A 16,196-nucleotide genomic window follows, 5' to 3' on the forward strand; every position below is an offset into this window, starting at 1 on the left:
GTGATATATAACACTACACGTTGTTTTCAATAAAAAACATTTGCACAAAGCAAGCCTATCCACTTTTCCATGTTCATTTGAACAGTATTAAAATGATAATTCAAGGAACATTTAGAATAGAAAAAAATGTGTGATTAATTTGCAGTTAACCACGTTAACTATGACATTCATGAGATTAATCGCAATTAAAAATTTTCATCAGTCGACAGCACTAATAATTAGTAAATACACTCTCAACCAGTCACGTCATTGGTGCCATAGCTGAAACAGCTGTGCTGATCACAGTGAAGCATGACAACAATGAATCAACGAATAAGATAGGACTTTGTTGATCACATCCTAAATTTAGTCAATTACAAAAAGCGAAACACAGTGGCATTAAGAGGTAAAAAAATAAAAATATAAAAGTATACAAGGTATAGAATAGAAAAAACAACTATGTACATGTACATTTGTACATACTATAAGAATAGTAAATGCCAAAGAATCCTACTGCCATAAAAAGTACTCTTGCTAGTAGTCTTATGAGAAAACTATTGACATGACATGTATTGTATTGCACTTGAGAAAATACTACTTCACTTGAGAAATAGTATGTGTGTTACTATACTATATGCTATATGTATATGCACAATATATACAGTTTCTAAAAAATACTGTTGTCAATGTGGATAATGAATAGTGTTATAGCACAGTTGAGAGAAATATACAACTTATATATATATGCCGCCTACTGTCTCATGTAGGGGGTGGGATGGGTTGTCCATGATTGATGTCAGCTTGGCTAACGTCCTCCTCTCACCCACCTCCTTGATGGTGTCCAGAGGGTAGACAAGGACAAAAAAGTCCCCCCCAAAAAAAACAAAACAAAAAAACCCCAAAACATTAACAGTGTCCTACACACTCCAAAGGACCTCAGTCTTCTTCAGGTGCAGACAACTCAAGTTTGCAGTGGTCTGACAAGTCCACATTTCAGATTATCAGGTAGAGAGCCTTACAGATTGTTACTAGGCCTATCAAAATTGGCCATCAATAACATTTGATTATTCTTTCACATATGCATTGAGAGACATAGGTCTACTACCTGCATAGGTATACAGTATTTATTTTAAACAAACATATCTTTATTTTTAAATATGTATATACTATACCTACATAAAATAATGTCCTGTACTATGTTGTTGAATTATTTGTTCACTTCAGCTTGACCTACATTTCATTTTCAGTCACTGAAAATCATGTGTGATAAGACGAGCTTTATTGATCCCACACTGGGGAAATTTTGTTGTTACAGACAGCAAGAATTAATAGGTGACATAGAAAAAGAACAAATAAACAATAAAAAAGTGTTAGCCCAATTCTTTTGTTGGAAGCCCAAGAACAGTCCAGAACAACCTTGAGTTCACAGTCAAAATATTTTTTGAGGTCACATATAAAGCAGTGCAGCGCTGGTCTCAGAATGAGAGAGTTCCTGCAGGATCTCAGCCAGGATGAGCACAGATTTCAGACAAAAGTTCACATTTATCTTAATTCATTGAACTGGGAGAGCCGCAAAAACTGTACTGCATGTAGAGCCAGAGTATTTTAACATCTAACTTGGGAATGATTTTCACCAGACATTATGGCTCGAGAGACTTAAATATTTCTGACTTCATCTATATTTTCCAAGTTAAAAGCAGTAATTACCTGATAATGGAAATTGAGGTTGTGTGACACCTGTCCATCATGCAGTGCTTTCAGTGCAGTAGCCCGGGCTGCTGTGGTAGTGTTGCCTTTATCGTAGTCGAATATTAATTTTTACTAGTCAAATGTCTGGATGTTTGTTTATTTTGTTTGTTTGTTTGTTTTTTGTTTATACAGTTTTGTTGAATCCTTTCTTTCCTCTACCAGTGAAATGTTCCCTTTGCCACAGGCTGCAACTCAAGCCCAGACCATGATTGATCCACCCCTGTGCTTAACAGTTGGAGAGGTGTTCTTTTCATGAATTTCTGCCCCCTTTTTTCTCCAAATATACCTTTTCTCATTATTGCCAAAAGTTCTGTTTTGACTAAGCTGCCAGGTAGTTGCTTAGGGGAGCCCATGGCTGCTGATTGTTGGGACAAGGTTTAAGGAGTCAGAGTATTTATAAAGCCTTGAAATTTTCATCACCTGGTCTTTCCTACCTATGATTGTGAACAAGCCATAGCCTTGACACGTGGATGAAGGTCTTAGGTCTTGCTAAAAGTTATGACAGTTCAAATCTCAAACTTCTGTATGGTGACCCTTCCCTCTTACCTCAAAAAAAAAAAGAAAAAAGAAAAATACAAACTAGATACACTTACCTTGTTTAAAATGTTGACAAGAATGTTTCATCTTTAACTTAAACCCCAACCAGGGGTGCCCAAACTTATTCATGCAACTTTTTTGGAATCGGTTGTATGTGAAATGAGAAATTGATAGAGACATTTCAGTTGTGCTCACTTTCAGTTTGACCTCTAGATAAAGTGGTTGAGATAATCTGGATAAACTGTTGTCTTGTTTCGTGTCTGATAACTGATAGAACTAATAGTGGGAACAACCAACTTTGTAATGAATTGCAGATTTCCTCAATGACAGTATCACTATGACATTGATTTGGAAGAGAGATCTTAGATCTTAGTAAACTTAGCCAGCTACTCGGTGTCACATTTGATTTTAGTGTGTTGAACTCATTTGACCCCTCTCAGGCTTTCTGCTTGAAGTTAAACTTGAGTTGCTAATTGAAGTGGCTCACTTGCAGGCAGTGTGTGAGGGATGGCTCATAGTTCAGAAATATTTATGAATTTGTCATTTGAAAGTGTGACCTCAAATAAAACTAAAAACTAAAACAGTTAGTTCATGTATGTTTTGTCTGAACATACCTCCTGTTGAGATAAATTCAAACTTTGCATACTTTGCTGAGAAAGGCCTCTTGTGTAATGAGGCAAAAGCTGACAAACGTCTACCTCCTCTGCAAAGAATTTATATCAGTGTGTCTAATTTGGAGAGTTTAGATGTAATTTTGCTAATTTTATTATTAGTCAGTGCAGTTTAAATTCACAGAGTGAACCTGCAGTTGCTCTGTTATTCGTTATGTAGCATCAGAGTAGCTATCTGGTTGAGAGAACCTGACAGTGGATGTAAGCAGTATCCAAGAGATAGAGCAAACGCATCAAATTCTTCATAGTAATGCCTGCTCCTCTTTATTTTGTGCATTCAGCCAGGTGCCCATGTTTGTGCAGATCCAGCAGAAGTGGAGACGTATGTATGTTGGAGAGTGCCAGGGACCAGGTGCACGCACTGACTTTGAGATGGTCCACCTCCGCAAGGTGCCAAGTCAGTACAATCACCTGTCTGGACTGCTTGACATCTTCAAGTCAAAGATAGTAAGTACTATGGAGCAAGACACATTAGGAAAAACAACGTAATGTAATTAATCTCATGTATCACCCAGCTCTAACACGGTCCAATCGAATTTTTGGATTACTTTCACATCTAACTTTTTTGCTGTAATGCAAGTGAACTATAATGCCTGTTTGGTCCACTTTGGCTGATATGAAACTGTTAGAGAATTGTATGAAGATCTATTCAATTCAATTCAGTTTTATTTAAATAGCATCAAATCACAACAGAAGTTGTCCCAGGACACTTTACATATAAAGCTGGTACAGACCAAACTCTTTATCTACAGAGACCCAACAGCTCCCTAATGAGCAAGCAGTTTTCAGCATTGGTGAGGAAAAACTTCTTTTTAACAGGCAGAAACCTCAGGCACAACCAGGCTCTGGGTGGGCAGCCATCTGCCTCGACCACATCTAATTGCGGATCAACCAACAGTACTGTAGACTGCTTTAAAAGGAGAGTTTTGTTTTGCATCAAACTGGCCACACCAGATTTTGCTTAGAGGCGTACTTGTACTAAGCATGACCACACATTTATCTTGTTTCTATGTTAATTCTACCAGATACCATTACTGTTGTTTAGGCCCTCCCATGGTTCTATTTTTCAGACCAGTTGGTCAGGGAGAAGTGAACTTGTAAGTATGCTTGGGAGCTATGATGCTTCTGTGAACTGAACTCTGAGGTGGTGCAAGGTCGTCTTGATTTTGGCGGCCTGTTTTAATTTTAGTCGTAGTTTAGTCTTTGTGTCAAGCTGTCATTTTAGTTTTTATTAGTTTTAGTCACATTCATACTCTTTTTAGTCTAGTCAAGTTTCAGTCAACTCAAAGTCTGAACTTTTTAATCTTATTTCAGTCAATTATCCGTGACTATTTTCTTCTAGTTTTAGTCGAGGAAAACTGATGACATTTTAGTCTAGTTTTAGCCAATGAAAATTGTATTTTAGTCTCTTTTTAGTAATGCAATTCTATTTCGCCCAGTCAATATAGTATAAGTACCTAGTAGTATAGACGAAACCAAAATTTTCTTTTAGCCAAACCCATTTCACAGTTCAATTCAATTTCAGTTCAATTCAATTAAGTTCAATTTTTTTTTTTATTTGTTAAGCGCCAAATCACAACGAAAGTTGTGTCAGGACACTTTCCATATAGAGCTGGTACAGGCCAAGCTCTTTTATCTACACAGTCCCAACAATTCCCTCACGAGCAAGCACTTGGCGACCGCGGCGAGGAAAAACTTCCTTTTAACAGGCAGAAACCTCAGGCAGAACCAGGCTCTGGGTGGGCGGCCATCTGCCTCGACCAGTTGGGTGAGAGAGAGAGCAAGAGAGAGAGAGACAGACAGAAATGCAGTCAGAGAGCGAGAGAGAGAGAGAGACAGAAACAGTAACACAGTAACAATGACAGTGGATGTAATAACTGTAGCAGTTGCAGTGGATGTCAGGCAGGGCCAAGGCAGGAGACGCATCTGTAATCCACAATCCAGATTCAGCCACTGTCCATGGGAACCTGCGAGATGACAAAGCACAGAGACTCTGGGGAAGGAGCTAAGTTAGTAACACGCTGTGGTAGGGCATTAAAACGTGCAGATGGAGAGGGAGAGAAGGACAGAGGAGCTCGGTGTATCTTTGGAGGTTCCCCAACAGTCTAATGCTATAGCAGCATAACTAGGGGCTGGTCCAGGACAAGCCTGAGCCAGCCCTAACTATAAGCTTTATCAAAAAGGAAATTTTTGAGCCTGCTTTTAAATGTAGAGACAGTGTCTGCCTCCCGGACAAAGACTGGAAGCTGGTTCCAGAAGAAAGGAGCTTGATAGCTAAATGCTCTGGCTCCTGTAAATTCAAACAAGATTGTCTTATTATTATATTATTATTACCTTATAGACTCAAGAATACATCCATTCCACGTTTCCAATGTTATAACATTTCGTCTCATCTCGTTTTAGTGAACAAAAATGAAGAGACATTTTAGCAGAGTTTTTATTTTGTTAACCACATTTAGTCTCATTTTTATTTGTCAACAATATTGAATTATATATTTAATTATAGTTATCGTCACATGACAAGCATTTAGTGTAGTGGTAAGAAGAGGATCGTGGTCTCACTTTGAGAAGTTTTGTATTGGCATGTAAATGTTTGTAAAAAAAAAAAAAAGAATTTTTCTTGACAAATTTGCCTTCTCTTATGAACTCAAATACTAATAGTTGGATGGGTGTTGAAACTTGTTCTGATTAATCTTGATCACCCTCAGTCCATTTATATCATTAAAATATTACAATAACAATAAGTTCACATTTGGAAAAAAAAATCATTTTGTGGAAAAATCAAACATTCAGGCTACAGTTTTAATAAACTCAGTACTATTTTTCAAGACACTGACTCCTAATTGGTGATTGTATACTATTTGTAATCGCATCATTGGTTTCGGTCTTCCTGCCTTACGTTTTGGCGCTGATGCCCCAATAATTTCGTATCTCTCAAAGGCCAAAGTGTCTTTGCCCTAAAAATGACTTAATTCCACACCTGCATTTGCATTGATTTTGTTTTATTATGAATGTTGCGAAGAGGAATTGTGGTAAGTCCGCTTGAATCTGTGCAGTGTTTTCTTAACTTCTCTGTAATAGCTCCAGTTGAGTTCATGCTGTTGTTTCCACATGTTTGAAAATTTGGTCTTCAGATGAAGTGTACAAACATGCACAAGCTCTCTTAGTTTAGTTCCTGAGTGTAATTTCCTTTGTTCTATAGTTGTGGGAACATTTTGGTCAGAAAAGGCTGCTGAGCATAAATAGTATAGACTGCTTAATGCAGAGAGTTCATCAACCATCTTGTTTTTCTGTTTTTGTTTTTCCTCAGGGTTGTATCCTGTCCCCTGTACCTCCAGTCAACATTGCCATTCGTTTTACCTACATTCTCCAGGACTGGCAGCAGTATTCATGGCCGCAGCAACCTCCTGGTAGGACATACAGAACAGAAGATGATGCAGTTACATAATACCAATAATCAAAAAGTCGTTTCACAACAGGGCTGTCGTGATATGAAAGTACAATACAGGTACAATAATATTATTATGATACAGTAATCATCAGTGATGTCAGCAATTGCTACAGTCAGTCAGACAATAGTTTCCATGTATAGATGTTGGCTTGCAAAATGAACTCTGGAGACCACAGCCATTGTAGCTTTGTTTTTACTAAGCTAGCTTCTGTCATGATTTCATTTTGAAAGTCTCCCTCACCTCAGCTTGTTGATGACTGGCTGAGATCAAGCAGGTTTTTTCAACAGCCTCAAATTTGCAGCTTCTGAGCAGTCACTACTTCATTCACTCATTCACTGTTCCCTAGACAAAAAACATGCAGTGGTCTAATCCATAGGGAGTAGTTGTTGACATTTCAGATATTTACGAACAGGGGTGTCCTTGTATAGTGGTTCTCTATGCCCTGTTTAAGACCAGAAAAACTTAAGGACTGTGTCTCTTACTGTTGGCATATCAGTCTTTTCGCTTCAGTCTAAATGATTCCTGTTCGGGACATCAATAATCTATGGTGTAAAATAGCTGTCAAAAACGTGACCATAATTTAAGTTTCGTATTTGTAAAGTTAACAATTTGTGTATCATAAAAGTTGTTTTACACAAAATTCCACTGTCATATACGTGAGTCTGTGAAATCGGAGTGTTTTTATATGAGTATGAGTCTAAAAGCTGTGAGTACAAAGTCTTGAGAATACAACTCATTTTTCTACGACTACAAAGTCTTCAGTGTGAATATGAATTCAAGTTTACGGGTACGACTCGAAAGTGCTGAAATGACGTCACTGAGGTCACAGTCAAGTCGCAGGGGAAAGTAATCAATCTGCGATTCCTCCAACTGCGCATGCCCCAGACGCAAACATGCAGGGCAATGCCACAATCCCTGAAGAGACTTCACAGGTAATGTCAATAATAATGTGCATAGCTATTATTTTATTTTTCCAAAAATCGAACCATTTTATACAATATACATTTCTTGGACTCACATACTTATTGCTTTAGCTTGCAAGCTAAAGATATTTACATGCCGATGAAGCTAGCTTAGTGGTATCGTTACTGGGTGCTATCATTCATAATTTTCGACCAGAGCATTAACAGTCAAGCCAGATTTGGGATGAATTAACGTGAACCAGTAACTTTGTGTAAAGTTAACATGGAAAGAGGGAGAAGGTTGAAATGGAGAAATAAACCCGGACATGATGAATCATCCTGCTTATTGCACGGTTTACGAGTGAAATTATACATTTTAGACAATAAGTTACTGGTTCACGTTAACTCATCCCAAATCTGGCTTGATTGTTAATGCTCTGGTCGAAAATTATGAGGACAGTGCATTTTTTGAGGGGCAACGTTATATGTTTCATAGCTGTTTAGTGCTAACTAATTAACACTGGCCCACTTCTAATCCCAGTAACGATAGCACTAAACTAGCTTCATCGGCATGTAAATATCTTTATCTTGCAAGCTAAAGCAATAAGTATGTGAGTTCAAGAAATGTATATTATATAAAATAAATAAATAAATAATGGCTATGCACATTTTTTTATTGATGTTACCTGTGCAGGGCTCTCAAGTTTTGAACTGAGTTCAGAGTGAGATTTGGCAGCGGCAGTGAGGGTTGGGTTGGGGACAGGGGTCTGATCTGATAAATGACACATAAATTGGTAAATAAAAATATTTATTCAATTCAGCATTTGCAGGTGTGTTTTGTCCATGACCGACACATCACCACTTCCTCTACCTGTTCCACTGTTTTATAAAATAGTGGTGCAACTTGGTGGGCGTTATCCTGGTAATTTCTCTGTGTGAGAAATACAAGATATGGCGTGTGAGCATGTGAATGGGTTGAAGTGCGTGTGTCTCACGCCCAATGGGTGAGACTTTAGAGCTTTGCCAGTGAAGTCTCTCCGGGGATGGTGGCGTTGCCCTGCATGTTTGCGTCTGGGGCATGCGCAGTTGGAGGAATCGCCAATTGATTACTTTCCCCTGCGACTTGACTGTGACCTCAGTGACGTCATTTCAGCACTTTTCGAGTCATACCCGTAAACTTGAATTCGTAGTCGTAGAAAAATGAGTTGTATTCACAAGACTTTGCACTCACAGCTTTTAGACTCATACTCATATAAAAACACTCGTAACCCGAACCCAATTTCACAGACTCTGACACACAAATTGTTAACTTTACAAATACGAAACTTAAGTTATGGACACGTCTTTTTGACAGCGATCTTACACCATAATAATCTCAACCTGACGTGAAGGTCAGTGGTTCAATCCCTGGCCTACATGTCGAAGTATCTTTGGCCAAGATACTGAACCCCAAAGGAAGTGAATGGATAATGCTCATAATGAAGAGATGGCTTAGCCACCAGTGGTTTACCAGTGTCAGTGTCTACTTTCATTTTGGAGTGGCGGGCCGTAGAGTTGGGCGGTATCCAAATTTTGATTCCGTCAAACTTTCCCCACATTTTCCCGGGGTATACGGTATTACCGTGACTAATTAAAAATCATTTTGCAGGGCAGCATGACGTGCACGCAGTTCAGACGGTCAGTGCTCACGCTAAGAAGCACCAGTCCTAACTTGTAGCATACCAGAATGACGGGGAGAAACTCAGTTAAAAGCATCTACCAAGCATTGCCACCCAAACGAAACGAATTCATACCTCTCGAAATTAAATGCGCATGTAATGAGAACACGAAAATAGCGCAAGTCAAAGGTTCCGCATCTGCTGATTTAACCACTTCAAACCTCAAAAGCCTGGTATCATATGAAAGCAGAGAGTCTGATGATCACAAAGATGTCTGCCTCCTCACTGTGCGACAAAAACTCTGCGAGCCAGCAGCCAAAGAGTAGCAGAAAAAACTTTGCCAAATCATAAAGTATGTTTTACCTTTGCTGTTTTGTGGTCAAAAGTTATATTCCAGCCCAAAAACAGGCTGCTAATTTCTCCTCCTATGACTCTGTGGTAGTTTGAGATCAATCACGAAGGTCCTGCTTGTTTACGTAAAGAGGAGGGAGTTTCTAGAATGGAGGGAGCGCTCTTCATGCAATAATTTATCTCTGGGCTTACTTCCTTCTGGATCATCATTGGTGTTTCTATGGTGAATATGGGCGGGTCGCTGAGCTATTGACCGGCGTAAGCACGCAGTTAGATCCACCACTCCGTCTCATGAATGAGCAGAGCACTCACAGAGGACTCTGCTGAGCAGCCCGAAGTGTTATTTTACTGTTTTATTTGCATTTTGTCCTTTTATGAAAGCTAAGAACAATAGCAAGCAGAAAAAAAGCTGAAAAAGTGTTTTCAACAGAGGAGTTTCTCCGTATTCTTGGACGAGATAACGGTACTCTGTTCAGATGCGCCTAAATGAGCGCCTGGACATACCTGTGTTAAAACATCTGTATGACTGCTCGGGTTCATTCTTAGCTTGTACTTTTGCACAGTCACCTTTTCCCCGAGTAAAAATTCAACCTGATACATTGAATGGAGTGGACTTTATTTTCGTTATGGCAACGCTACAATTATGTTAGACCCCATAGACCTATATGCGCAGCATTTTTTTAAATGACGGTAATGAAACTGATACTGTTGCTATTTTTAGATACTGCGGGATACCTTATTATCGGATTACCACCCAACCCTAGCGGGCCGCCATTCCTGAATACTAGCCGCTGCTCCTTCAATTTTTTTTTTTAATTGTCGCAAATACACCACCGCATGTCTCTAGGTCAGAGTCAGAGGAGTGTCATCTTGGAAAATAGGGCAGCGACTTACTGGAGAAAAGGTAGACTTATTAGCTTAAGATAACTCATAATAGATTTTACAAGTTAAATAGACATTCGCAAAATATTGATGGCCAGCTAATGTTATGTGACATATCGGTAGCTTAAGTTAATTGGGCCTGGTGCCAACTCAGTGTCGCTAACGTGAGTAAACTAATTAATAGCATTAAGCTAATATCTGCACACCATGATGTAACTGCTGACTGCATTTTCAGCTTGAGTTTGTTCAAATATTTCTCTAAGAACAGAAAGACAGCTGATGGAGATGACGCTAGTCAGTAGTGATGTGTTGGTCGCAAACGAAACGGCTCTCAGAGCCACTCACTCTGAAGTGAACGATCCGAGCCGGCTCCTGCCTGGGAGACGGAGAGGGAGCCGTTTTTTTTTTTTTTTTCTCTCAACTTTTTTTTCCGTTCAAGCCGCATATGATTGCTTAACTACATGATGTGTGGTGGCTTCAGTGAGTACGCACTAAGCAGGAGGGGAAGGAGCGGTGGTTACAGACACAGCGCACACAGACACATTCAGCCTTTAAAAAGCAATTTTCGACTGGCCATTCAATAAATAGGTTGTAAAAATAAAATCTGCAGTTAAGTGTCATTTGTTTACACTGCCACGGCCCCCCCCGAGAGCCTGCCCGCGCTGCTGAAAAAAATCCTAGAGGAAACACTGGCCACTGTATGAATGTATGTGAATGGGTGAATGCAGACTTGTAAAAGCACTTTGAGTGGTTGTCAGACTAGAAAAGGATTATATAAATACAATCCATTTACTTAATTTATTAATTTAATTTACTGTTTAGCAGCGGAAGTGACTGCTTTTGTTTGATCTGGTTTTTGACTTGCCAGCATGACACTCATTCAAAGAAAATGAAACTTTCCTAAACTTTTCTCATTCCTGTGCTGGTGATTGTTTGTTTCCCATTCAATTAAATTCAGTTCTATTTATGTAAGGCTAAATCACGCTAAAAGTTTATACACTTTTATACACATTTTTCCAAAATGTGATTGCTGTAAATTTACACTGAGCTTGTTAGTCAAATTATGTGTTTTTGAATTTTTGGATGTTTGGTAAACTGGTTGGTAAGAAAAAGAGAGGCTGATGATAGTCATGATGCAGCTGAGGAGGTTGGGAGGTGGGTGCTTATTTTATCTCCTGTTTGTAAAATGTGACAAAGCAGAGCAGGAGTTATTTGATTTTATTCTTGTTGGTTGCTCAATCAAGTGCTTTATTTCATGCATTCTATTGTAAGACAGGATAACTCGTAGTACAGGTGAGACAGGTATTAAATGAGGTGAGAGGACAGGAGCGAGACAGAGGAAAGAGGCAGAACAGAGAAGAGAGAGAGGAGGAGGAGAAGTAAGACCAATCACAGGACACAGGCTGTCTGGGTGGGTCACTAAGCATTTTGGTAAAGTCAATTGACATCTACAACTGGTACAATATACAGTGGCTGGCAAAAGTATTCACCCCCTTGGCATTTTTCATGTTTTGTTGCCTCACAATTTGGAATTAAAATGGATTCTTTGAGGGTTTGCATAATTTCATTTACAGAACATGCCTACAACTTTGAAGATATGATTTATTTATTTTTTATTGTGAAGCAACAAAATATGAAAACAAAAATCAGAAACTCACAGGCAGACTGAAACAGGTTTTACTCAAGAATATCCCTGTATTTAGCACCATCCATCTTTCCCTCGACTCGAACCAGTTTCCCAGTCCCTGCTGCTGAAAAACATCCCCACAGCATGATGCTGCCACCACCATGTTTCACTGTAGGAATGGTGTTCTTGGGGTGACTGGATGTGCTGGGTTTGCGCCAGACATAGCTTTTCCTTGGTGGCCGAAAAGTTCAATTTTAGTCTCATCTGACCAGAACACCTCCATACACTTGGGGAGTCACCCACATGCCTTTTGTCAAACTTAAAACATGCCTCCTTTTTTTTAACAAGAAGTAATGACTTTTTTCTGGCCACTCTTCCATAACGCCCAGCTCTATGGAGTGTATGGCGTATTGTGGTCCTATGGACAGATACCGCACTCTCTGCTGAGGAACTCTGCAACTCCTTCAGGGTTACTTTTGGTCTCTGTGCTGCCTCTCTGATTAATGCCCTCCTTGCCTGGTCTGTGGGTTTTGGTGGGCAGCCCTCTCGGCAGGTTTGCTGTGGTACCATGATCTTTCCATTTGAAGATGACAGATTTCATGGTGCTCCGGGATCATCAAAGATTTCGATATTTTTGTATAACCCAACCCTGTACTTCTCAACAACTTTGTCCCTGACTTGTTTGGAGAGCTCCTTGGTCTTCATGTTGTGATGCCTCTTGCGTAGTGGTGTTGCAGCCTCTGGGGCCTTTCAGAAAAGGTGTGTTTATACTGACAGATCATGTGACAGTTAGATTGCACACAGGTTGGCTTCATTTCACGAATTATGTGACTTCATAGCAAAGGGGGTGAATACACATACACATTTTTCAGTTTTTATTTTTTTAAATTCTTTTTTTATATAAATTTTTCTCAATTTACTTCGCCAACCTAGACTATTTTGTGCAGATCCATGACATAAAATTGAGATTAAAAAAACATTGAAATTACAGGTTGTAATGTAACAAAATAGGTAAAAAGCCAAGGGGGTGAATACTTGCAAGGCACTGTTTGTCTAAAGCCTTACTCATGTCCGTGAATGCACTTAATAGCTAACAATAGTGCAAAATAAAACTCGCTTCAGCACCACTCCCGGGAAAAAGTCCAAGAGGAAACACTATGTTTTTAAGTGTATTTAATTTAATGCTGAATCTGAGAATTATTGCAAAATAGAGTTAATATTTGTGACTGCATAGTACATACAGTTTGCACACATTTTGAGCTAATGACACTGAAAATGTCTGAAAGTCAATTTGTGTGCACTAGGTAGCAAATAATGAATGATGTCCCCAGTCTCCCTTCACAGCCATTGATTGCTGCTCTTGGTGACCACTCTAACTGTTGCTTGTCACGTGTAAAAACTCAGTTTTATTTCTGGGCAGTGCAGCTGTTTTTTCTATTGTGTATTTTGTTTGGCTTTCTGGCAGACTTTGACACACTCCTTGGAGGTGAGGTGGGGGGCGTGGAGTTTGGGAAGCTTCCATTTGGAGCCTGTGAGGAGCCAATCAGGTAAAGGCATTGTAATTTAGATAACTTTCCAATACATTTCAAAAACTAAAATTGCTGTGTTTTCATTTGGCTTTGATCACATCAGTCCCCCACAGTTTGTGCAGTAGATATGACTATTTTATTACATGTAAAAATGTGTTTTGTTATGTCCTCTGATTTCAGTGAGATCCTGTTAGTTTTTATTTGTGCTGTCAATCGATTAAAATATTTAATCGCGATTAATCTCATGAATGTCATAGTTAACTCGCGATTAATCGTAAATTAATTGCACATTTTTATCTATTCTAAATGTTCCTTGAATTTTCATTTTAATACTGTTATCAACATGGAAAAGTGGATAGGCTTGCTTTGTGCAAATGTTTTTTAATTGAAAACAACAATGTGTAGTGTTATATTTCACACTAACATTATCACTTTGAGCAGTCATTCAAATTTGAATGAATCAAATCTCACACAGTTTAACACTGTCAATAAACAGATGACAAAAAATAAATACTTGGTAACAAAATAGCCCCTTCAACAACCTTTTCTAAGGGATCAAAACAGGGTGATACAAGATAAAGTTACGAAGTGCACATCATTGTAAACTAGGACTCAGGCTATAGTGCAGTTAAAGCATGGCTTAAACTTTCCTTTCTTAAGTTTCCTTTGAACATAATAGCATCCATATGCCTCTGTCGAAAGCCATCCATCGTCGCCTGGTGTTGACAAGGAGGCGGTGGAGAATTTGCATTAGCCGTGTGTTTGGCCATCAAGTAGTATTTCAGACTGGATGTGCTACATTGATAATTCAGTTAACACCGACAATGCACACAGATAACTTTGGTCTTGTCAGTCGACCCATCTGGCAACTTTTTTAAACTAAATTTTCCATTCAGAATCTTGTTTGCAACCAATTCGGCATTTCGCAGTTGACATCCACACAAACCAGTAACCCACTCTTTTACATCTAGCGAGCAGGCAAGACCAAACACGTACGTGGGGCGTGTCTATTGTTTTGTTTCCGGTTTACAACCAGATCCTGTAGTTTTTGTTACGTTACTAGCAGTGGCCACAGCTTATAAAAAACTTCACAAAGTTCACTAGGTCACAAAGAGTTTTAATCTCACAATAAAAAAAATGACGCTGTTAAAATTGATTTGCGTTAACACGATATTTTTGACAGCACTAGTTTTTATATATTTTTGTTTCTGTATGCTCATGTTCAGATAGAATAATACAGTTGATCACACAACACATATGAATAAACTGTTACACATTGAATGTCTTAATCTCACTGCAAAACCAGATTAATTAATTAATTATTTTTTTCTGTTTTTGGCTGTTGTAGTGAGCTTCATCTTGCCACCACTTGGCCTCACCTGACAGAAGGCATAGTTGTAGATAATGATGTCTACAGGTAAGAGTGTCCTACTTTCTCTATGTGGACTGTATGTGACTCCCACTACAACAACACACTGCTTTCATGCTGATCTTTGAAAGATTTCATGTTGTTTACTAGAGAAATATCTGTATATGTTGAGACTGTTCCTGTCTACATTTTTCAACTGGACTATTAACACACGGTGTTAGGAAATGGCTTTTGAAGGAGCAGTCGAAACATCCACAATAGAAGAAGTGCACTGCTGACATCAGTTTGCAGGCTAGACAGCTAAATAGCGAGTCAGCTTTAACATATAAGAGTTCAGTTTAGATGCTGAATGTTATTATTATTATTCCTCCTTACAACTGTTGACAAAGGTTGTCTGTCCTTGTTTACTTTGGGCTTCAGTGCTCCTGCTGGCTCAAACATGTACACTGGCCTGTCTACTCAGACTCTTAGAAGATTCAATTTCCGATTCATTCTTTTTTGTTTGTTTAATGTAAGGGCCGTGTGCATATCATCTGTAGAAGTCTTAAAATGAAAAACTATTGTAGATTTAGTCTGTGGGCCGTAATTTTGACAGAAATGTGGATCTGCAACAGGCTATGTGATTTAACCATATGCTCTGTTTCTGTGGCCCCGCAGTGACCTTGACCCTCTCCAAGCTCCTCACTGGTCAGTCCGAGTCAGAACAGCTGAAAACCCTCAATGTTTATTGGGTAAGCTGAATCCCTTGGTGTCTGGTAGGCATTTTCAAACACAATTTCTTCACCTATAAAAGGTGGAAAAAATATGTCAATGAGATTATATTGTTTCACCTGTTTCCAATACCAGTCTTCCTGTTTCAAGAATTTTGAAATAGATTGAAATGCTCTTGTACAGTGAGGCCTTAATTAGTTTTTTATTTGAATGATGACATGTATATACTGTTTTGTTTGTGTTAAAAGCACTTGAACACTTCTTATTCCTTTCCTTTGAACTTTTCTCATTTCTGTGCTGGTGGTTGATTGTTTCCCATTAAATAAATTAAAAGTAAAAGTAAATTCAGTTGTATTTATATAATGCTAAATCGCAGCAAAAGTTTATACACTTACCATGTTGAGCAGGTCTAGACCACACTCTTGAATGTATAGAGACCCAACTATTCCCTCATAAGCAAGAACTTGGCAACAGAGGTGAGGAAAACCTTCCTTTTTATTGGCAGAAACCTCAAGCAGTGAATAGAGCAGGAGTTATTTGTTATGAGATAATTTTATTCTTGTCGTTTGCTCAATCAAGTGCTTTACTTCATGCATTCTATTGTAAGACAGGATAACTCTACAGATGAGATGGGTATAGAATGAGGTGAGAGGAGAACAGGAGAGAGAGAGAGAGAGGTAAGAGGCAGAGCAGAAGAATTTTTGCCTCTTGCACATCCGACCATCTGGTGTCTACGCCTCTGAAGCAAACAAACATAACAGAGCATCCCATATTCCTGA

The 16,196-nt window shown here is 38.8% G+C and overlaps 1 protein-coding gene across 2 annotated transcripts in view; it reads left to right on the plus strand.

Moving 5' to 3' along the window:
• The window catches only part of rab3gap1 (RAB3 GTPase activating protein subunit 1), a 98,518-nt gene that overhangs the window by 10,403 nt on the left and 71,919 nt on the right, over positions 1-16,196 (plus strand). For both annotated transcript variants that reach the window (XM_070991155.1, XM_070991156.1), the window contains exons 7-11: positions 3,218-3,383; positions 6,247-6,346; positions 13,274-13,355; positions 14,686-14,754; positions 15,364-15,437. In XM_070991155.1, the coding sequence (XP_070847256.1) occupies positions 3,218-3,383; positions 6,247-6,346; positions 13,274-13,355; positions 14,686-14,754; positions 15,364-15,437 (491 nt within the window). The remainder of the gene's footprint in view (positions 1-3,217; positions 3,384-6,246; positions 6,347-13,273; positions 13,356-14,685; positions 14,755-15,363; positions 15,438-16,196) is intronic.

Source organism: Chaetodon trifascialis, chromosome 21 (assembly GCF_039877785.1).
Source record: "Chaetodon trifascialis isolate fChaTrf1 chromosome 21, fChaTrf1.hap1, whole genome shotgun sequence".
NCBI classification, from domain to species: Eukaryota; Metazoa; Chordata; class Actinopteri; order Chaetodontiformes; family Chaetodontidae; genus Chaetodon; species Chaetodon trifascialis.